This window comes from Tarenaya hassleriana, unplaced genomic scaffold (genome assembly GCF_000463585.1).
Source record: "Tarenaya hassleriana unplaced genomic scaffold, ASM46358v1 Cleome6, whole genome shotgun sequence".
Lineage (NCBI taxonomy): Eukaryota > Viridiplantae > Streptophyta > Magnoliopsida > Brassicales > Cleomaceae > Tarenaya > Tarenaya hassleriana.
In genome coordinates, this window is record NW_010968505.1 from 4,446,597 (window position 1) to 4,470,167 (window position 23,571).

At 35.9% G+C, this 23,571-nt stretch overlaps 3 protein-coding genes across 4 annotated transcripts in view; 2 read left to right on the top strand and 1 right to left on the bottom strand.

Annotated features, from left to right (window-relative positions):
• Window positions 1-7,210, bottom strand: part of LOC104799531 (DDT domain-containing protein PTM) — a 7,687-nt gene extending 477 nt beyond the window's left edge. Inside the window, exons 1-10 of the mRNA XM_010522101.2 lie at window positions 7,073-7,210; window positions 5,911-6,913; window positions 4,750-5,457; window positions 3,540-4,461; window positions 3,073-3,352; window positions 2,765-2,889; window positions 2,209-2,675; window positions 2,074-2,102; window positions 1,067-1,537; window positions 6-970 (exon numbers count right to left, since the gene is read on the bottom strand). Of these exons, the coding sequence (XP_010520403.1) occupies window positions 81-970; window positions 1,067-1,537; window positions 2,074-2,102; window positions 2,209-2,675; window positions 2,765-2,889; window positions 3,073-3,352; window positions 3,540-4,461; window positions 4,750-5,457; window positions 5,911-6,755 (4,737 nt within the window). The 5' untranslated portion in view covers window positions 6,756-6,913; window positions 7,073-7,210 and the 3' untranslated portion in view covers window positions 6-80. The remainder of the gene's footprint in view (window positions 1-5; window positions 971-1,066; window positions 1,538-2,073; window positions 2,103-2,208; window positions 2,676-2,764; window positions 2,890-3,072; window positions 3,353-3,539; window positions 4,462-4,749; window positions 5,458-5,910; window positions 6,914-7,072) is intronic.
• A 2,335-nt stretch (window positions 7,211-9,545) lies between these two features.
• LOC104799532 (uncharacterized protein C227.17c) lies at window positions 9,546-11,613 on the top strand. Of its 2 annotated transcripts, none has more exons than XM_010522103.2 (3): window positions 9,546-9,683; window positions 11,013-11,125; window positions 11,234-11,613. In XM_010522103.2, the coding sequence occupies exons 1-3, from the start codon at window positions 9,599-9,601 to the stop codon at window positions 11,348-11,350; spliced, it is 315 nt and encodes a 104-aa protein (XP_010520405.1). In that variant the 5' UTR covers window positions 9,546-9,598; the 3' UTR covers window positions 11,351-11,613. The 2 variants fall into 2 exon arrangements, with proteins under 2 accessions (XP_010520405.1, XP_010520404.1); XM_010522102.2 differs by having other exon boundaries at window positions 9,549-9,683; window positions 11,007-11,125.
• Window positions 11,614-17,197: 5,584 nt separating this feature from the next.
• LOC104799533 (glucomannan 4-beta-mannosyltransferase 2) lies at window positions 17,198-23,428 on the top strand. The gene is made up of 9 exons (XM_010522104.1): window positions 17,198-17,860; window positions 18,204-18,302; window positions 18,844-19,096; window positions 20,333-20,443; window positions 20,878-21,014; window positions 21,306-21,419; window positions 21,915-22,114; window positions 22,507-22,710; window positions 22,861-23,428. Exons 1-9 carry the CDS (start codon window positions 17,531-17,533, stop codon window positions 23,021-23,023), a joined length of 1,611 nt encoding a protein of 536 aa, XP_010520406.1. The 5' UTR covers window positions 17,198-17,530; the 3' UTR covers window positions 23,024-23,428.
• The last annotated feature ends 143 nt before the right edge of the window (window positions 23,429-23,571 follow it).

A 23,571-nucleotide genomic window follows, 5' to 3' on the forward strand; every position in this document is an offset into this window, starting at 1 on the left:
CCGAACCGCTCAACGAATATCGTGTCGAAACTTCTAATATAATATCCGAGTCGGAAGGAAAGGTGGAAAACAAGAACGCCCTACCGCCATTCACGGCAGTGGCCACAGCACCAGCCCCCTTCCGAACATGACGACAGCTCCTCCTCCTCCCATGGAGAACAGTGGGAATGTATTACCAATCCACAAGACCGACACGAGAGGTCAGGTCCTGGTTCCATATGCAAACATATCTTACATGGTATTTGATTCGCATCCGAGGAGCTGCACATTCCAGGAGGGTCAGAAATGTTGTTTTCAATTATCCCGGAGCCATATTCGTCGCACTGGCCGCCATCCTCGGATGTCAGCAACTCTGCTAACGAGAAATATGTCTGTGGTTCAAACTCCATGTCTTCATAGTTTAGGGTTCCGTAATCAAACATTAACTCTCCTTCCACTGCATTCCCGGGGGTGCCCCATTCACTGACAGGCAATGTTTGCTCCGCTTCTGGTTTGACGACAGAATTTGGTTCGGGATAAATCGAGAATTCTGTGTGGGAAGGATGATTCCCGGAGATCTCTTCGTGTTTTGCTTGCCTCCTGACGGGTAGCTTCCGGGGTACCGGCATTGGGGAAGCATTGTCCCATCCGAGATCCAAGTTGGGTTGTGTGATTTGCTCGACTTTTGAAACCGATAGAAGCAGAGGATCATCCTCAGGAACAAATGCGTCATCAGGAGGGAACGAAGGACTGGATGGTTTTGAGTCTTTTGGCTCGGAAATCCTTTCGGAATCGGAATCCAAACCTATGTATCCTTGCCCTTGTTTTTGGCTCTTGAAGATCGATTTCTTCATCAGCTTTTGTTCCTTGAGCTTCGGATCCATGTAAGGGCAATCGGGCGATCGTATCCGACGACATTTGCAACACTTGAACCCAACCACCTCGGGAATTTTCGACTCCTCGAGCTTAATAGCTGCAATGTGGTACCACTCTGCATAGCTCACACGGATACAAACATTAGATTTAATCAAATAGAGGCATTCGAGAAGCTAGATTTCCTCTTCGATATAGAGTATAGGATCCTTACTGTCACAATTTGTACAGTGGATATACGACTGATCAGGATTGTACGCCAGTTGGCAGAGAGAGCAAGAGGGCTCCACGCCCGGATTATCCGATCTTCCAGCAAGAAGAATGTTTTGATGCCTGAAGCTAACTCCGGTGTCCTCGCTGTTCTTTTTCCTCCATATCACTCCCCAAGATAACGTCTTATGTTTACTCTTTGGCACCGCACTAGAATCAGGAGTGATTTCCTTCCCTCCTGAAGCATTCTCCTGCGTTTTTTGGGACGTAGATTGTTGATTAAGAGGCTTAATTGGTATCTTGGAGACCGGAGTGACTGTGTTTTGGTGGTTTCGGTTGATCGCAACTAGAGGAGTTGTTGGATGTCTGATTAGAGAAAGAGCTTTCATATGGTAGCATCGTTTGCAGGTGACCGTAACTTCGACTTTCCCGTTTGTGTATTGCGAACGGAAAGTACACTCCTTGTGACAAAAACCTGCGGGGAAAAAATGATCAGCAAAGCAAATTCATAAGAAAGTTATATCGAGAAGCAAAAGTTAAACAAATTGCTAGACTTCTAACTGTGATACTAAAAGAACTTTCATCGGACAAGGGTTAAAATTCAAGGAGCTCCACACACAATACATTAACTAACATGCGCATGTATTACCATACTATTGCCAGAAACTTCATACAAAAAAGATGCACAAATAAAGGATACATTTTAATTCAAGTAATATGTATGTAAAATATTAAGGTTACGAAGAAAGTGCGAGACTCCAGTTTTTCCAGTGAAAGGTGAAAACAAATAGAAATCAGCCCTTTATCGTTCTGATCTAACAAAAATACTTGTTAGATTAACTGAGAATATGATGCAAATGGTAAAAATCCAAACACTAAAACAAGACACAACGATTGATAATGTACCTCAACACAGAACGATACCAACAACTTGCATCTGAATATCTTAGCAGGAATAATCATAAAATTTGAAAATACTGAAAATAAAAAAAGCATGTTGATATATTATACCTTGGCAATTGCTGCATGTTGTTGCATCCCTATCATGAAAGCAAATGGAAAGAAAAGAAAAGAATAGATTATATTAGATGGTAAAAGAATAGTAGCCATGGAAAGGCGAAAAAAAAAAGAAGCTAAACCATTTACCTCAGTAAAACATCAAGATGACACAATGCGCAAGCACACTTCTCCATATTGTCCCTCCTAGATGCTAGATATGAAAATATGTCCGAACGGGAAGTTTTCAATTGCTTTCTCTGCAACTTGGACAACATGTGTGACGGCTTCTTGATCGAAGGCAGTGGTCCTCTCTGCAAACCTTCTTCATATTCTTTGGTCAAGTACAAGGGAACACGAGCTTCTTGAAACCAATACTTTTCATGTCCATCTTCTGTTTTCTCGACATCGATCACATTCTTCATGACTCGTGAGGGGAGATGCTTTTGATTTCCAAAGGCAACTCCATATCTAACCTTGTTATCAATAATCTTCTTGTCACATATACTTGCATTTCTAAATACAGAGGCCTCTGTTTCAGGACCTTTGACATCCTGGAGGTTTTGTTCTGGCCTTACAAGTTCACTCCATCTTATATTCATATCCATGTATCTAACCTGATCCAAACGATCATTTGTATTTCAGATATAAAAAAGAGAAACTAGGAAGAGTATCATTGGACAACAATAGAAATATGCAAACAAACCTGAAGAGCGAGCTGAGATATGTTCTTGCTTCTTTCAACAGCAGCTCTCCAAACAGACTGTCTGCTTCTCTTAGGAATTCCAGAACCATCACCATAATTAAATCCAGGAACCTTTTTACTGCCACCTAATGAGCAGCAAACTAATTAGTGTATCCCGAAAACATTTAGTAGCATGAAGAAGGATACCCATATATACTAGCATTAGTAGAGCAAAACAACCAACCAAAAGTCACCCATATTTATCTAGGTTAAAATTGCTAAAGTACTAGCATAAAATAAAATTAAAAGAAAAAAGCAGACAAGAATACCTTGCCAGGCTGCTTTCTTAATCTTTCTCCGTGACACAACTGCCTTCAGGAGAATAAGCTTTGATAGCTTCCCCCCTCGCCACCAAGTAAAGCCATCATCATCAGAACCTTTGATAGGAACTTCCGCCAGGTTCCGTTGCCTTCTTCGGCCTGGTCCACGTTTCTGTGTGGCCCCAAAAGCAAATGGGGCACTTTGAAAAATAGAATGTTCTATCAACCAGTCATCCACGAGTTTAGGCCAATCGCTTAGCAGAGCGATAGTGCTTATATTTTCCTCAAGCTGCAACAAAGAGAATGGAACCATAAAGCACCATTGAGAACAAGATAAATATAGCACTGAAATTCAACGTACTAATATGTCATTCATATTGTGGACAACATGCAAATCAACCATGTGATGACTAGACAGAAAGGAAAAAAAAGGATAACAAAGTGGAAAAAGTTCAAAATAAGAAAAAGAAACTCACTTCAAGCAGAAGTGCTTTCATGGCTTTGCACGTTGAGGCTACCTCTACTTGCTTACGCCACTGTTCCCTGTGACTCCCACTGAGAAATGGCCCAGCAATGAGACCACGTAAGCTTTCCTCCAGGTATAAAACATAAGCAGCAATGCTAGAAAGACTGCCCTCCCTGTTCTTTAAAGGGAAAAGTCCACTGAAGGTCTTTGTAGCACTCTTAGTGGCACCTGTTACAGCTGCATTTAGCATGCACCCTTTCCTGCTAGCGGATGTGAGTTTGCAAAAATGACACCAACCACACCTTTCCCTAGCAATGTCCTTCTTCTCGGGACTTGGCCAGAAAAAACGCGAGGCTACTAATGAGAATGCTTTCGCTTGCAGCAAAATGTTACTTGATGCTGCTTTCCTAGCATTACTATACTTGTGAAGGTCAGCTTCATGGGATTCCTCTGATGACAGGACAGCCAAAGTAGCACCAGCCGAGGCAGCTAATTCTCCATTTGCATAATGATTAATGTACAAGTAAGATTTAAAAGATGAACCCATGTATGCAACACCAGCAACTAAATTCTTCTCTTGCATTCCACTTGATGCTCCAACAAAAGTGCCACCAGTGTTGCCTGAAATGCATGTAGGAAGGCCAGTCGCATTCTGGACACCACCTCCACCGACGATACTTGCACTATCGGGCTTATCCATGTCTGACACCTCACCATCCCCTTCTTTCTTCATTTGGGCTAAATCAGCCTCCAGAGCTCTTAGATAAGACATGACACATCCAGGCAGATTCCAGCAATGAGCGATCGCTTTGCATATATCCGCATAAACAGGTCGATGGGTTGTTGCGGAAAGAAGCAAGAGTACAACTTTTGGAATATCATTGGCGGTGTAATATTTGACAAATGCTTCTGCATTCATAGAAGTTTTCAGCCTGCAATTTAAAATGTTAGTTATAACCCATGAAAGGAGAAGTGTATCAGCATCAACAAGTTTACCCAAGCAATTCAGATATTCCAACTTTAAGGCCATATTCTTGCAAAAAAAAATGGTGGATCGAAAGTGTAGACATGTCTAAGATGAGAAATTACTGGGAAAATCTAAACCCAAAACAATCAATGGTTTACAAGAAGGACCAATATAGCAGAGGGACATAATATTGAGAGATCAAAGAATCACGTTGCAGGAAAAAGGATATCTAAAAAAGGCATCGAAAACATACACCAGTAAGTGATTGCAAGTACCCAAGAAGAGGTGCCCCTGCGGATCCATTCCAAAAAGTACAGCTCCTCTTAGTGACGTTTCATGAGCAATAATTGGCCCCATTTTGTTGATAGTACACTCAGGACAGTACCACGGCCCATCTGGTATGTACATTTTCACCACGCCTATGCATCTTGAATGATAAGCTGAGGGGCAACCATCACAACACAGCAAAGTCCCATCCATACCACACAGTCGGCATTCATCACTGTTTCCATCCAGATCTGAGCTAACTCCATTCGAATCACCTTCAGAAAATCTCAAACCCAAAGTTTTTGACTCGTTAAGTGAGTTCGTCCCATGGTTTACTGCAGCAATATCAATAACCTCTTTCTCCTTGCAAGCCGAGGTTTTAGCAAATCGGGGATGGACTCTTCTAGGTCCATTTTCTGGAAGATCAGCTGTAACTCCATCGGGATCAAATCCAACTTCAGATTCTTCACGACAATCAATTTCATTTCTTAACTCTGCTACATCAAAGACATCATCACACAGTATTTGTAGGATCCTCAACTTCATTCCAACAGGTAAGAAATAATACTCCTTTTCCACAACAAATTCATAAAAACTATTCCATTGAAGTTCGCTTGCATGTCCCATTGCCATAATGTACTGAATCAGATAAACAGGCCAAGTTAACGCATCAAGCAAGCTCCAATCAACACACCTGCAAATGGAAAAAGCAATAAAAAATTCTGAATGACTTTTAGTTATCTACTACAACATCCTAAAACAAGCTCATGTATAAGATGCGTCAAGAGGTTATTTTGCAGTGTCCTGAAAGCTAGGTACGCATGAATTTCTTCGTGGAGGCTATAGCAGGTTCACATGCATGCACCTGGAGAAGATTTGTGCGACTCTTGATTTTGAAAGGTGAAAAACTACCGAATTGCTAATCGAATTCCACCATCAATGATCAATCAGAAATGCAATATTCTTTGTAGTTCAGTTGCTCTACAAGTAATAAAGTACATAAATTTCCAAGGAACTAAAACAAAACAAAAAAACTCAATGACTCAGCAACCATAAAGCTTTTTAACTCCGCAGTCCACAAAGCAACCTATGATTCAAGAGAGGCATGTCTTTCAACAACCTTAAAAAAAATGATGTCTGCATTTACCTCAAGCACTTTGAAGCTAGTTCAGACCCGTCTGAAGAGAGTCTCTCTAGATGACGCTTCAACACCCGCAAAAGAGAAACGTGAATGGCATCAAGTAGAGAATTTGGTCCTGAGAAATTCAACGCTCCAACAAAATAGTCCAACCCAAACGGATAGAGATATAATTGAACACTGAATGACCTTAGGAACCCATACACAGATAAAAGGTGTGCCACAGACTCCTCGGGGACACCAAATGTTCCAGATGAAGGAGGAAAATCTATAGGGGGAAGGTAAGGAATCTCACTCTCAATAACTGGATCTTTACCGTCTCCATACTCTGAAGACTCGCTACAAGAGTCGTCACCATTTCCAAGTCCCACCGCGTCATCATCTACTTCTTGCCCACCACTTGGATTACCACCAGATGCAGATGCATCAACTCCATTTACTTGATTTTGCAGCTTAGCCCCTTTGCTTTTCAGGCTATTCAATTTCTTCTCATCCTTCTTCACTATGTGTTCATCTAGTTTGTTCTTTCTAGCACTTAGTTCTTCGTCAAAGTAACTCTCACCAATAATAAACTGTCGAAGTTCTCGACTTTCCAATGTCTCACAATCACCATCTTCATATTCTACTGTATAGAACCCAGTGTCGTAGGACACTATCTTCCCCAGAAAAACTCCATTATCATCAAAATCTTTCAACACATAACGACCAAGAAGCGAGATTGGAACCGATGGTTTCACCTCCAAAATCCGCCTCTTCCCCCGATTATCCGATTTCCCGTTAGACCCCGCATTATCACCCTCTGGTCTCGGGCGTTTCCTCGGCCTGCCCCTTGGTCTAGGCACTTTTGCTTCCATCGAGCCACCACTTCAAACGAGTTGAATCAACCCTAGAACCGGAATAACGTTACTCCCCTTCCAAAAAACCCCTAGGGTTCCAAAAAATGTGCCACTTCGCCAGAAAATCAAAGGATATTACTCCCAAATCGCAGCAAAATCTAAGATCCACGAGAATCCTGCGAATCAAAGCGAAAGACAAAAAATTGGCATCTCCGATCCAAAGAAAAAAGAAGAACACAGCTATAAATCTGAAAGAATACGCTTTAACAAGTAAAAGAGTAAATGAAATATCAACTCCGATGTGGATTAAGACATGGATGAGGAAGACGACAAACCATGCTAGGATCCGATAACCACCATTAACGACGTACTCGAGGGCTCTGGTGACGATAAGAGAGAGAACCGAGAGAGAGAAGAAAAGTGAGCCCTAATGGGGTATAGCGTATAGACTAGAGAGAGAGAGATGAACGGTATGCTGAGTTAGAATTCCAATGGCAGATATGTGGTTAGGGAACCGAGTTCGACTCGGCAATCGGGTTTCCGGGTCGGGACCCGAACAGTGAATTCATTTGATATTTTAGAATGAGCCGTCTTTTTTTTTTTTACATTGAGGAATAAATGTGCAAGAGGAATATTCTGATACGAAAGCCTCAACGTGGATCCTCGCCACGTGTCTTATTTCGATGGTGACTTTGCGGGGGCACTATTATTAAGTGAAAAAAAATACTTAAATACTATTTTTTTTTTTAAACCTTACATATTCATAATCATAAAAAAAAATTATAAATCACTGAAACGAAAAGAAACTGAGATAATCTCTCAAAACTTATACTTTTTTTATTACAACAATAGAATTGATGAAAAAAATATATTTTTTATTAATGTGTCTATGTATTTTTTTTTTAACTTAATGCAGTTAAAAATTAAATATCTATAGATAAATATCTTGCTTTATAATTATTATAAAGATTAAAAATGTAGAAAAAAAACTCCAGTTCTTAGAGAATCGTTAATATTGTCTTTAGGTCCATAATTCAAAATTCCCATCTTATATTCTAAAATTGTAATATTGTATAATCAAAATCAAACTATATAAAATATTTATTTAGATTTGTGTAGAATTCCAAATACTGCATATATTTATTTATGAACATTCTAACTTTTATAGGGATGATTAATATGTTTTCCATAGAAAAATTATTGATGGCATATTGGCTTTCACATATTAAACTGCATAGCATTATCTTTTTGATTTTTCATTGATATTATGTATAGAGAGAGGTTCATTGTAAGTTCTAAAAAATTATAACAAAAAACTTAGTACTAGAAAAAAATATCGAACATATTGAGTTATATAAATAATTTATCAAATTTCAAATATTAAGAGTATATATTCGCTTTTATGGATTTTTATTACCTGATTATATCAAATTTAAATTAGAAAAAAAAAAAGTTGATGAAATGGACAATACTAGAGTTTGGACGTACAACATAAACGACCCAAATAAAACACATGACCGATGGTCTAACGACAACCAAACGAAATTCGTAGTATTTAATATTTCTAACCAAATTAATTAAAGCCAAGTATGGTATTATACAATTCAAAGGGGAAATTAAATAAACCACACACTAGAGCGGGAAAATTAATTGAGACCGAGTGAACTCGGGATCCGGGTCGGGTCAAATCGGCTGTTTAAATCCGTCCGCCGTTGGTATTTGACGATTCGTTGACTCACGAGTCACGACACGTTCCTACCAGACGGAGTGAATTGGAAATAAACTTGCTGTGACATTGGATACAAGTAACGAATTGGCGGGAAAATCACATAATTTACGCACAAAAAATAATAACAATAATAATATATTTATTTATATGCTATATCATTTTGAATTTCGCTGTTGTATCTCCCCCCGACCATGGTCTCCCATGCGATAAACAAAATTATCTATATCTATCTATCTATATATATATATATGCGTGTGCTAGAATTGATTTTACTTTCGTTTTTTAAATATTTATGTTAACGATATAGATTTTATTCTACATATATATATATATGCATAAAATATGTGATTTTGTTATTAGAACTTCGGTGCATAAAATGTCACGGGGAAAATGGACGTAGAGAAAAATGTATTCCTTTAGTTTAAATCTATTTTGATTTAACATCATATGCTTATTAAATATGTTAATGTTTTAATCTGTCATCTACCATGGGGTTTAGTAACGATATGAAGGGCTAAAGTCCAACGCCAGAGATTTATATTACTAATCAAACAAAATTTCAATTCAATTGTTGGGGTATTTATTTTGTTGGACGTTATGAATTCTATTATTACATTCTCTAATTATCTTTTTAATATATTAAATTAATTTAGATATTGTTCGTACGATTTACAAAAATGTACTCCATACATACTACTACGGTATTTCCCCATACGTTTTGTAAACTAAAGTATAAATTCTTTGATTTTTCTAAAATTAAATTAATTTCGATTAAATAGAAACTAAGAATTCGTTAGAAAAATAATTATTTTTTCAACGGAAAACCAAATCAATGAAAAAAATATTTTGAATTTAGTTCGGAATTTTTGTAAAATCTAAATAAACCGAATTCTAACTAAAAACCCAAATAACCGTGATCGAAAACCGGTATGTCCCCTGGAAATTTCCGGTTTAGATTGGGATGTGGTTCCGCAAATACGATTTCGGGTTACCGGATATAACAAAGCGGTTAATGGGCCGGGTTTTCGGTCCAAACAACCCGACCCTTTTCCGGATAATTTTTCATCTTCCTTCTCCAGGTCGAGGTCAGGCTCTACTCCTCCCGCCGCCGCAGTGGTGTAAGATCCATGCGATGAGTTCGGAGAAGGAGGAATCATCTTCTACGCGGCGGCGCTTGGCCTGCACGCCTTACTTCGACGCTCTCTATTTCTGCTACTGTACGTATTCTTCCGCTTTCGATCTCGTTCTCGTTGTCTGAATATGTTTCGTGATTTTTTTTTTGCCATCTTCTTCTTCTTCTGTAATCTATGGTTCTTGTTTCGATCTCGATGAAGCGACTTCGATTCTTCCTTAGACTTAACCGTATTATCCTCAAAATCAATTTCCAGCTGTTGCTCATTGTGGAATTTTGTCAGGTGATGCTAGTTAAGTTCATGATCAAGAGTTCGTAGGATTCGGTTTAACATCCATGTGTCCTTTTTTTCTGAAATATCATTGCTTTGGCTGTTCCTCTGAAATCATTTGGACAAACTGCGTCTCGTTGAAGGGATATCTATATGGTCAGCTTGATTGTTTGATTGCACGAAAACCCGTTGTTAGGAACACATCAGGGGAAATTTGGACTGAAATAATGACATGTTCCTGGTAATTCCACAGTTGAAACATCCTTTTTTTGTTTGTTCTTGAGTTGGGATTTGTGTGACTAGTGAAACATTTCTTCATCTGATCTGGGTTTTTGCTTAATACAAATGGGTGTGCTTGCCACAGTCTGCATACGGGTTTATTGGATTGGATTCGACATGTCGAATCCTACTTTCTGAAATGAAGACCGAAAGGGAGAAAAACCACAGATAGATGTTTAGAAGAATGAGTATCTTAATCTTATTCTCTGAGGTGTTTGTATTGTTGAGTTTTCTGTATATGATCTGGGCTTGTATCTTGGTCTATGGGTCCTGTGCTTTTTATGTTGTTATAGTCTCGTTAATGAGCATGGCCGAGATGGGGATATTGAGATAGGTGTGCGGACATATAAAGATGGACAGAATTAGAAATGAGGCTATTAGAGAGAAAATAGTAGTAATAGGTATAGAAAAAAGTTACGAGAGAGATGCTTATAATGGTTTGGACATGTATAACGTTACGATAGATGCATTGGTTAGAAAAGTGGAGAGTATAGGAACGATGCAAATAAAAAAGGAAGGGTTAGGCCTAGGCTTATTTGGGAACGTGTCATTAGGAATAATTTGGAATTGTTGTAAAATCTGAAGAGCTAACTCAAAACCGAAATGAGTGGAAACGAAGAATTTATGCGGTCGACCCCAAATAAAGTTGGTGTTGATGTTGATGTTGATGTATAGTCTCATTAAATCTGGCAATGTCTTCTGCCTTGTGAAACTTCTGAATACTTCTTTTTCAAAATAGCTTTAGAGCTTTCGGATACGAAATTTTGCTGGTATACTTCCTGGTTTCTGTTCTCTGTTCTGTTGCATCCCTCTTTTAAATGAAGTTTTGCAATATTAACTAAGATCGCCTCTTTGCAGCACCAGTTCACCAGATGCAGCAGTACTACCGGGTTGGAAAACTTGATGACTGCTTGCAGAAGTTCCATGATCTCTTTGATTGTCTATCATTGAAGACAAAAAGTGCTTCTGAAGTCGAGGTTTGTATTTCACTTCATACGACCTGATCTTACGCTAGGCTTTGGCCTTCTTAATTGCATGTGTGTGTGCCTATATATGTGTATCTGTGAGCTTTTCAACAAATGCAGAAAGTTTTGGAAGCTCGGGAAAAAGAGAAGAAACATATCTGGATTATGCGGACACGGGAAGAAGCTGTAAGTCACTGGAATAAGACCTTTGGGCATTTGGATGATCCAAATAGATAGATGGATAGGTTTCACGCCTCTTGCCTTCATTTTTCGGGATCTCGGGCCATGTTATATCGTAGAAACCGGGTTTCAACTTGGAGATTCTGGTGATTATTCCACCGGATATAATTTCCGTGCAGGGAAAAAATTGTTTTCGTACTTTGTCACGAACGATTTGCTAACTTGCATTGCTGGTATATCAGCAAAGAAGGGAACATGAACATCTAGTGATGAAAGGATGTTCCAAGAAATAATTTCTTGAACTTTGGCGTATTTTTGTCGATTTGGTAACCATAGGGATATCTTGGAGATCTTAAAACGCTGGGGGTCTAAATGAAAAATCTGTCAAAGAAAGGGGTCGATATATTATTGAGAGAAAAAAATTGGTATTGAAGGGTTTTCCTCTATGGTTTATTTCTCAAATATTTTGAAGTGCGGATGGGCCCAAAAAGTTATATTTAATCGCAAATATATTTATATAAAACTATTAAATATAAAAAATAAAAAATGGTATAAACAAAAAAAAAATAGTGCATGAAATGTGTATTATATATGTAAAATTAATAGGTTGTTTGCGAATTGGCCAATTTATTTTATGGTTAAATTCTGTAGGATTCATCTCTAAGTATTTTCAAATAAATACAGCAAAGAGCATTAAAACTTTGTAAATCAATACACTAATTTAATATGTTATTATACCAACAAGGCAACAACCACAGCCATCATAATGTGGAGAGCATGGAGAAAGAGTAAAGTATTGATAAATATTCTATCATTATTTGAGAATTTTATTTACTGTCGCAATTTCATAAATTTATTATTTACGTCGAGATATGTATTTTAAAAATAATGTAATAAATAGGTAAATAATAATAATAATAAAAGGTAAATTATTCTAAGCATTAGGTAAAGGTTCGTGATGTGAATGACATTACAATGGGGAGTGGAATAGGTCGGGCTCACTGTTTGGGCCCACTAAACGAAATATAAACACTTTTGGATCACACTAGTTTCGGTTGAACCAATCCAAAAATAACTTTATCCCGCAACCAAACACCCCTAAAACTCCACGAAAAAATGTACAATTTAATTGAAAATTTAGAACGAGAATTATAATATCATAGTTTGGCGTTTTTTCCCGCTTCATGTGAAGTTGTTGAACTCGTACATAATATTATAGTTTGGTGTTTCGTAACCCGACAATTATAAAAAAATTTGAATTTACATATTATTATGTTTATGTAAATTTATTATATTATTATTATTATTATCGCATTACATATATTTAAACATTTTTTATTGGCGGGCAATTTATTGAAGATGATAAAAATGAAACATGAAGAAGGTAATTTAGGGACAAATACTAGAACAGGGAGGGAGCTTCTTGTCCCCGACTTGCTGTTTCTATTCATTCAAAGATATTATTATTACATTACAGGACATACAGATTTGTAGCCCATCTAGTTTATTTTTTTATTATTTAATGTGAAGGGTAATTTTTGGGATTTTAAAGTTTGCAATCGTGTAGTCCCATTATAATTTTTCTCAAGATTTGAAGGAGCTAGTAGAAAATTATGTTAATAAAAAAAAAGATTTTTTTTAAAGTGTAATTGTTCGAAGCTCGACTTTCATCATTATGCAATTCGAGAATCTCGGGATCCAAATGTATTTTTTTATAAATAAAAAAAAAAAGAGAGGAAAGGAAACATGGATCTTTGTAGTTTTTTCTCTCTCTTTGATAAAGTAGTAAGCAATTTAATTAATTACATAAAAATATCTTTGTTTATTAGTGAAAAAAAGCCCTCAAACTATAACACTAATCAAGCCCTTGAATGGAGGAGCTAAAGAAAATAAGTATAAAGAATTTTGCAACAGTTTTAAAATATATTTAGCCACCAAAAGAGGAAGAAAAATCTTTTCAAAAGAAGCCAATTTGATTTAATTATATATTAGAAAAAAGCTAATCCATATATATATATATATATATACACACAAAAATCAATGGTCAAGATGATGGTGGTGGTAGTTTTTATGTCTTTAATTTTTCCAAGCAGATATGTTTATTTTTTTGTAAATTCGATCAATTTGAATAAAGTTTATTGAAAAACAAAATTCAATCGTCAAAAGTATAACATATATTATAGAAATAAATAAATAAAAACTTAATATAGAAGAAGGTGGTACGTAAGAAAGATGATAAGAAAGGCATCTTACCCCCACCAGGCCACAAAATCTGACAAAAGAATTATATCACAAAAAAAAATTACAAGGACTAAACTTTATTAAAATTTTATTTTTTATATAAATCTGCTGAGTAAAACTACTTAATTATTAGATGGTGTATCAAGATCATGTGGCTGTTAGCAAATAATTAAATCTTTGGGACTGTTATCTTATCGATATTATTTTTATTTTTTATTCAATTAGATTTAATATTTTATTTCCGAACAATTTTTTATATAAAATATGTTTATATCATCTATTAAAAACTTAAAAGATTATTTTTTGAATTTTAATAAGAGTTTCTCTTTATATGTGTATGCATATTACATTTTAATAATAGTGTTAACATAGTTTATAATCAAATTATGGTATATATACTTGATATTTCATTGAGAAATAGTCGAAGCAATTCGACATATATATATATAACACACTTTATAAAAGTTTCATTGGTGATTTTAATTTTTTATTACAATTAAACTATTATCCATCATTTTTTTTGCAATATTTATTTATTTAACTTTTATACCATTTCAATTTTCATTGCCTACTAAAATATTTATGTGGCTATTTGACATTTGAAAAAGGAAACAAACTATATAATATAAATATTGTCATCAAATAAAAACGAAAACCTGTGAGGAATTAGCTTTTGCCGGTCCAATAGAAAAAATAAACTATTATTTAGCTTGTTTTCTTTATATATATATATATACACACACACACACACACTCTCTTACAATGAATGAATTACTGTTATGTTTATAACTATTATGCATTTTATCTTGGTTAACATATTTTTTCATGTGACAAAATAAAAATAATATACACGTAAACTGCAATTAAAGATTATAACTATATAGTATACACATATATATATATACACACACATTTTAATTTCTACCAAGAATTCAGAGTGCGAGCGACAGACATGTGCCCTTGCATTGAGGACCTTTTGGACCGTATTGAAAATGTTGCGATGTTTCAAACAGACATAATTATGAATTTGTGGATGGTGCAGTTTCCAACACCATTCCGACGTTTAGGGTTTAGATATTTAAAATGGCATCAAATTAAGTATAATATGTCTTGAAAATAATTATAATTATCTTTCAGTAAAAAACTATATTTCAAATCAAATCTAAAAACCGAATAAATTTATTTTTTAACGAAAAAATCAAATCTGAAAATACCTAAATTAAAATTCAAAATATATAACCCTAAACTCGAATAAATATTAATAAATGCCTGACCAATATTAATATATACACAAACTTATGTGTGTGTGTGTGTATATATATATAAGGATTGTTATGTTAAAATATAACCAAAGGCGCCTTGAAGTTTCATATCATTAATGATGATCCACATGATTAAAACCGTTATTATTTGTAATAAAACTTTTCTAACTGAATTTACGCATATTATATATACATATATACATATATATATATATATATGTTAACAGTGTTTCGCATTTTTTTTTCAAAAGTCAGTCCAAAGTTCCGGCTACGCCATTAGGAGTTTAGAGACTTTTGAGGAGTTTAGTTTCTATATCCATATAAATACGTTTTAGGGATCCAAGCGTAAATGTTCTCTCGAATATTTCGTTAATAAAACAACCAATGCGTTATATCAATGTGATATCCGACAAATTCAAAAAATGTCAAATCTCTTATTCATGAGTTGAATATCGATCATATTTTTTATATTTTTTTTTTGAAAATGAGGCTTTATTATATAAAAAAATACCAATTCCTTGTTGTTTCTCTCTTTTATATACAAAAGTTCATGCAACGCCCATCCGTAGTAAGACAACATTTTTTTTATTGCACGTTACGCCGATTGTTTTCTACTAAAACAATATTTTATGAGTTATTATATTTTTCAGTTGGGTCTCGTGAGCAGAAGAATGAAAAATGTGTATATGTTATAAAATAAATTATTTATGTAAAATTATAGTTATATCATAAGATAAGATGAGTAAATGAAATAAAATAAAATGGTAAAAATAAAATAAATAACGGGCCGGGGAAAGGGGCGGTAGACGAAGACTCGCATCTTTGTGCCGAAACTGTGGCATTGTATGCGGAGCGATTGATTACAATGGCAACAAAAAAAATGTCAAAAGGCCGCCTTGCTTCTTTTTTTTTTGTCTTCACTTAGAACATGACTAATTAATTTAACATTTTTAAGTTAAATTAATTGAATGTGTGAATATAAAAGTAATTAAAATTTTAAAATAAAAATAAAAATAAATACTTTTCAAAAATAAATTAAAATGAATAAATATAATATATTTTTAACTACAAATTTAAAATACATATAATATAATATATATTATATAACCAACCTTTCATAAAATTATCAACTTGTATGTTTCATGTATAGAAAAGTGTTAAATTGGTTTTCCTATTTTTTACCGTATGTATGAAGGAAAATATATAATATCGAGGGATAAAAAATAAAATATTACAAAGGAAAATACATCCAAATGAGTTATCACACCCTTCCTGATACAAAACCAAGTTGATGCGTATAAATATAATTAAATGATTTTCAATTAATGTGTCTCACTTACGTATATACCACCAATTTAATGTGTAATGGGAGTCTATAATCAATTTATTTTTTAACAACCGACAATATCCAAAGACAACAGGCGAGGCAATAAGCCGTAATTAAGTAAATATTAATTGTGTCCTTTAAAAGACGAATAATTAATTATGTATTTTTAACTTGTTTTTGTGAAAACAGTTGAATAATCACCTGAAAGTGAAAGTCGAACGATAGAGAATATTGATAACATTTTACAATATATATTTTGGTCAGCAATATACCCATATATATATAGATATATAATTATATATAACAAATAACCTCGCACTCAAAAAATAAAAATTCAATGCGTGTAGAATATTTAACAATTGAAACAAAGTAAACTGGGTGATTTAAATTGAAGTGATTTTTTTTTACCATGAGTTCTATGAATACAAAATTCAACTTTGGTAGATTTGCTGATGAACAAAATTGGACACAAGGCAAAAGAGGTTGCGGTTATTTACTGTTTCAAAGGCAGTAGCAGACGGTATATGCCTTAACAAACAGAGTAACATTTTGTAAAATTTACTCATTTTGTTACAAAAAATAATCAATTCACCATTATGCATACCTTTCTGTATTTACTTATTAATGGAAATTAACTACGGCAAAAGTGACTCTCCTTATAGAAAAGCTGTAAAACCCCTTGTCTAGAAATGGTAAAAAAACAGATCAAAGTTGCTAATCATTGACCCTTTAAGTAAAAGAGTCACATCAGAATTTGCCAATACAAAGAAGATAAATCTCTCTCTCTCTCTCTCTCTCTCTCTCTCTCTCTCTCTCTCTCTATGTTGCAAAATTTCACCATTTTGAAGAACAACTCAATATAAAGAGAAGACATTGGTGGGCACAGAGGGTAAGAACGCGAGAAACTAGAGGGAGAGAGAGAGCAGTCTTTTACCAAAACAGAAACTCACAGAGCAAATCTCACTGATATTTCTTTTTAACTTTTACCTATTTCCATATAAACCCCAAAAAGAAGGAAAATAATTTATATGAGAGATAAAGGTAAAAAAATAACCATTTATATTTTCCCTGAAACCTCCCCTCGTTATCTTCCAAACCCACATTTCTCCTCCCCTCTCTCTTCCGCCATTTTCTCTCTCTCTCACAGTAGAGAGAGAAAGCCACCATCTTTCGCAGCATCTCCCTCAGTTGTCTCTCTCTCTCTCTCGCTAGCCCATCACAGAGAGAGAACAGAAGCATCTTATCTTTTTGAGCGGAAAGAAAAAAAAAACAAAATCAACCCTCATTGTAGTATTCTAGAGAGAGAAAGCAGCCATTGTCACTCTGCAACCCTGCAACAGAGAGAGAGAGAGAAAGAGAGAGAGGGAGGGAGAGTACCCATTTCATCTCGCATTCTAGAGAGAGAAAATGGAATCCGTCTCGCCGAAGTTTGTGTTGCCGGAGACATTCGACGGCGTGAAATCGGAGATCACGGGACAGCTTGGGATGATCTGGGAGCTCGTAAAGGCTCCGGTTATAGTCCCTCTGCTTCGTTTAGCGGTTTATCTGTGTTTGGCAATGTCTCTCATGCTCTTCTTCGAGAGGCTTTACATGGGTGTCGTCATCATCCTCGTCAAGCTCTTTTGGAAAAAGCCCGAGAAACGCTACAAGTTCGAGCCAATTCAGGAAGACGAAGAGCTCGGGAACTCGAATTTTCCGGTGGTTCTTGTCCAAATCCCCATGTTCAACGAGCGAGAGGTCTCTCTGTTAAACATATCCCGGAAATTTTTACTTTTTACTCTTCTTACCCAGAAGTTTTCGTTTGGATCAAAACACCCCTCGAAATTCGAGTAAATCTCACTTTGTTTGTCTCGTTTTCTCCATCATCTTGCATCGCCAATCCCGAAACCAAAACCCTCATTCCCTTTTTGTTTTGTTCTCTTTCTCTTGTTTAATGCAGAATCAAAGCTTTCGTCCGTGTAGAAAGTCTTTACTGAATTTTGTGTTCTTATTGTTAACGTCGATAGTTTGGGGCTCAAATGTTGTTCATTCTAATTATTGGGGGCGTAATTACAAATTGGCGTTTCTTTGGTTAATGCAGGTATACAAGCTGTCGATAGGAGCGGCTTGTGGGCTATCGTGGCCGTCGGATCGTCTTGTGATTCAGGTTTTGGATGATTCAACGGATCCCACGGTTAAGGTAAATAAATATAATACTTTTACATCTCTACAAATATATATATATATATATATATGGATAATAAGTTTATATAAATAATAGTCAAATCATATATAATATTCCAATCTTTAAGATATCTATCATAATTAATTTAAACGTACATTTTTTATTATTTTAAAATTTATGAGATATTCATATTCCCTTCTTGGGCATTGTAAGTCCTAGCTGTGCTTTGGTACATGACATTTAAAAGCTAAAACCTCAATTAAATTGAAATGTCGGTATATGCTTACAAAACGATGAATTCGTACACTTGGACCCAATGATAATTAAGCCCCTAAAATTACAAAAATGCCACCCACTTGTGTGCGAGTAAATTATTATTCTTACGAGATTGTTGGTCATTTTAGTTTCGTTGACAAGGGAATCCGAACCAACTAAAATAATATAAGCAAAAATCCGATTTAATTATGATCTTCCTAAATCGGAAGAAAAATAATAAAAAACATTAATTGTAAAATGTGTATTTTTTTCTGATTTTATTATTGGAAATTAAATGTAGCAAATGGTGGAAATGGAGTGCCAGAGATGGGCGAGCAAAGGGCTAAACATAAGGTATCAGATAAGAGAGAACAGAGTTGGGTACAAAGCCGGCGCGCTGAAGGAAGGCCTGAAACGGAGTTACGTCAAACACTCCGAATACGTCGTCATCTTCGACGCAGATTTCCAGCCCGAACCCGATTTTCTCCGTCGCAGCATCCCTTTCCTCGTCCACAACCCCGACATTGCCCTCGTCCAAGCCCGTTGGCGTTTCGGTAACCCTTTTCTATTCAAACGTTTTTTTATGGTCATGCCATTGTATATATATGGATATCCGGCTACATGATAACGCCTCTATGGCGGCATTAGTAGTACATAGTAGTGTTCAAAGAATGGAAATGGATGGGGATGCGGTCAAACCGGTCTAGGGTTATAATAATGGTAATGGGATTTGGTTTTATAAAAGAACACTGACGTGTAATTTGGGTGTCTCGAGTCTGATATCGTGTTCTGTTGTTTTGTTGGCATCTTTAATGAGCTCGTGGTTTTGTTGCAGTTGCATTAGTGGTGTCGGTGGTATATTGCCTTTCAAATTATTTATTTATTTTTTTCCGTTTTTATTGGGTATTTATATTTCCCCATTTTCACTTTTTTAGCCTTTTTTTTCCTCGCGCTTGCTTTTTTTTTTTGGTATCAATTTGGTATTCTTTGCTTTATTTTCCGTCTTTTTTTATTTTTATTCAATTGAATGATTGAACGAGTAGGGTTTAGTTCTGTTTGTGTCGGCGGAGTAGCTGCATGGGTCTGGCCAATAATAATTGGACACGTGTCAAAATTTGTCCTTTCCCCACACTTGGGATTAGGTTAACACTCACCCCCCACTTCACGCAGTGGTTAGATACGCTGGTAACTTTGATGGATTGGTTAAGTTGACGACCTCTGGTCAACGGGAACTCAAATTACCGTAATGTCCTTAATGGAATTTATAGGGACTAGAGCAAATACGTAGTTTTGTGCTGGTAAGGGTAGCATCGTAAGTTTGACATTGTCGGAGTGACTTGACCTCTGCACGTGCCGTTTTAAAAGCTTGAGAATGGGCCCACGTGTCAGAGATCAAATGTTAGACTACATCAAGAGTACGGGCCTTATGATGGACCTTCCTCTCTCCTGCCGACACATGTTACTATTCATACACTATAGTATTCGGTAGAAATAATCTGTTTCCGAGTTCGGATATATTGTTTTTATATAAGGGTTTTTTTTTTGTCTTTATGTTTAAAGATAACTTCAAAAGGTATTCAAATATATATATACATAACTGTATGTATTATTATTGAGGCTAAAAACAAAAGAGAATGCCGTTACTTTGGACGGTACCACTTTTTTTCCCTCTAATTTGCATATATTTATTTTAAACAATTATGTATATTTCGCATGAGTATTATATATATATATATATAATTATATAATTGTTGAAGTTGAAGTTGAAGAGTATTTTATTTTTACATCAGTGAATGCGGATGAATGCTTATTGACGAGGATGCAAGAGATGTCACTTGACTACCATTTCACCGTGGAGCAAGAGGTCGGATCTTCAACTCATGCCTTCTTCGGCTTCAACGGTAAAAACAATAAATCTAATATCATTTTTTTCAAAATATTTTATAATTGAATCTGTAAATGATATTTCTGATATCTTTTTATGAGAAACGACGGTCCTGCCAAATTGAAATAGAGTGATGTTGGTCCTAATTTAATTTAATTTAATTTTAAATTCTTACACAACGAAGTAAATATTAGACATCATAGTTTAAAATTTTCACGAACAAATAATATTTTTTTTATATAGATTATGTTAGAAGCAAAGAATTCGTATCCAATTATAGTTACGAATACGATACTTGTGAATTTGTGGTACCACATTTTATAAATTTTCTTGGACCTCATCATATATAACTTGAGGAGGAAGTAAACGTGACGAATCTTAAATTGTAAGAAAATTTTCGAAATCGATGATTAATTTTTTTTTTGGGTTATGTGAAATAAAATGATGAAGGGACGGCGGGAATATGGAGAATTGCGGCGATAAACGACGCCGGAGGGTGGAAGGACAGAACCACGGTGGAAGACATGGATCTCGCTGTCCGTGCCAGTCTCCGCGGCTGGAAATTTCTCTACCTTGGGGATCTTCAGGTACTTTTTTTAAAAAAAAAATAAAAAAAATAATAACCCTGTTATTAATCTCCCAAAATCCAGAACATCTAGAGTTCATTAGCGTGTAGATCCTTGGGATTTCTGTTATATTTCGTTTCGATTATTTCCGAGTTCAATTTTATAAAATATCATCATCAAGTGTCTTTTTTTTAATGAAAATATTTTTTAAAAAAATGTGACCGATATTAATTAATTTAATTTAGTAAAATACACAAAAAAATTGTAATAATATTTGTTGCTATGTATAATGATGAATACATACATATGCAGGTGAGAAGCGAGCTCCCAAGTACATTCAGAGCCTTCCGTTTCCAGCAACACAGGTGGTCATGTGGGCCTGCCAATCTCTTCAGGAAAATGGTCATGGAGATCATCTCTAACAAGGTTCCACCCAATAATATTTATTTTAAAAATAAAAAAAATAATTCATGAACTCTCCCTTACCAAAATTGGTTAGGAATTCTCCTAACTCGATTGGAAAATGACAAATCCTCTTTACACGAGGTTGTGGGTTTGATTTCTTTTGCGGTCTGAACTTCCCCTTGAGTCGGTCAGTTTCGGCTGGTTTATCTGTTTCACGTGGTTTACCGGCTATCGCATAGAGCCGAGGGTTTACTGTCTGAGATGTCGTCTGATCCACGGGATCGGTGTTCGGCTCGAAGGGCTGTGCGATGGTTCCCTACCGTTACCAAAAAATTTGGCTGCCTATTGATTCAAAAGCTACTGAAAATGGGCATTTTTTGTGTGTGTATATTGTCTACATATCCATTTCGTTTCTGGGTTTTTTGTATTTGTTTTTATTGTTTCGAAGTTCATGGATCGAACGTGAATTTGACCAAGTGTTTTCCGCCATTCTTGTTTGACGTGGTGGCGGTGCAGAGAGTGAAGTTCTGGAAGAAGGTGTACGTGATCTACAGCTTTTTCTTCGTCCGGAAGATCATAGCCCATTGGGTAACGTTCTGCTTCTACTGCGTCGTTCTTCCTCTCACCATTCTCGTCCCCGAAGTCCAAGTCCCCATCTGGGGCTCTGTCTACATTCCTTCCATCATCACCATCCTCAACTCCGTCGGCACCCCCAGGTAGATCCTCATCTTCATTACTTCTCCCTCGTTTTTCTATATCCTATCTGTAAATATTCTCCCTAAATACGCATTACTTGGATTCTACATGTTATAAGCTTAAGAAAGGATGTAAAAATCTGTCGGATTAGGTTAAATATAGGGATCGGATTTTGGTTGCTTCTAGCACAAGTAACTGGAACTGAGAGAGGTTCTATTGTTTTCTTCTTCCTTTCCATGCAAACTGGTTCTCCCCTCGTCGTCTTTCGTGTTCTTCTGCTCTTTCTTTTTTTGCGAATGGAGAATTTGTTACCTGCCGACAAATGTGAGAGCGAGCCTCATCTGGTTCAGATTGTGAAATCTGATAGCTTTTTTTTTTTTTTGTTAATTTCCTTTTGCGACGGAATTTTCAGGTCGATTCATCTGCTGTTCTACTGGATTCTATTCGAGAATGTGATGTCGCTGCACCGAACAAAAGCGTCTCTCATCGGGCTGCTCGAGGCAGGGAGGGCTAACGAATGGGTCGTGACGGCTAAGCTTGGCAGTGGCGTGGGTTCCAAGGCAGCTAATGCCAAAGGAGCTAAGAAGCTTATCCGATTCTTCAAGTTACCCGACAGGTCAATAAACCTCTTTCTACTTCAATCTCCGAATCTTCATGATGTTACAAAATCCAAGAAAAGAAACAGAAATCATGCATGCCATGCATATATATGTACATGTATGTGTATATATGTATAAGGTGCTTGATGATTGTGTTTATGGAACAGATTGAACACACTGGAGCTGGGGTTCGCTGCGTTCTTGTTCACATGCGGATGCTATGATTTCGTCCATGGGAAGAACAGCTACTACGTGTACCTGTTTCTTCAGACAGCATCGTACTTCATCACGGGATTTGGATGGATCGGCACTTACGTCCCCAACTCTTAGTATGGGTTTCGGATTGAGAAGGCGGTTTCCGAGGACGACAACGGTTATTCAAAATATAGATAAAGTATATGAAGGGGATTTTCATGGAAAACCAAGAGGGAAAACAACGGAGAAAGATTCAAGATTGACAGGAAACAGACGAGGAGAAAGAGGAAGAAGAGGGGCTTGTTGGGTTTTTTATTCACTTGTTTTTCTTTTTTGAAACTTTTGGCTTGTGATCGTGAGGGTTTTCAAAAACTTTGTAATGCTTTTGGGGTTTGAAATTTGTTTAGCTTTGGGTTTCGGTTTAGGGTTTGTGGATTTAGGGTTTAGGCAATAAATGTTCGATTGATGCAAAGGTGGTCGAACACGAAGTTGTAACCCTATAGTCCATACATAGTTCGATTTACATCTATATTTTGAGTATTTTAATTCGTATTTTATAGTCTGATTATTCGACAAAAGGATAAGTTATACTTATAGTAACAATTTCATGACGAGAGGAAATATTTAATGTTTTCATATTCTTATAGATACACATGCACACATCATAATTTAAGACTTTTTTT

Coding starts and splice junctions, on each gene's coding strand:
- LOC104799532 (XM_010522102.2), top strand. CDS start 9,599: ATGAGTTCGGAGAAGGAGGAATCATCTTCTACGCGGCGGCGCTTGGCC. Junction 9,684..11,006: donor CGCTCTCTATTTCTGCTACT/GTACGTATTCTT, acceptor GCCTCTTTGCAG/CACCAGTTCACCAGATGCAG. Junction 11,126..11,233: donor AAAGTGCTTCTGAAGTCGAG/GTTTGTATTTCA, acceptor CAACAAATGCAG/AAAGTTTTGGAAGCTCGGGA.
- LOC104799533 (XM_010522104.1), top strand. CDS start 17,531: ATGGAATCCGTCTCGCCGAAGTTTGTGTTGCCGGAGACATTCGACGGC. Junction 20,444..20,877: donor TGCCTTCTTCGGCTTCAACG/GTAAAAACAATA, acceptor AAAATGATGAAG/GGACGGCGGGAATATGGAGA. Junction 21,420..21,914: donor TGGAGATCATCTCTAACAAG/GTTCCACCCAAT, acceptor GTGGCGGTGCAG/AGAGTGAAGTTCTGGAAGAA.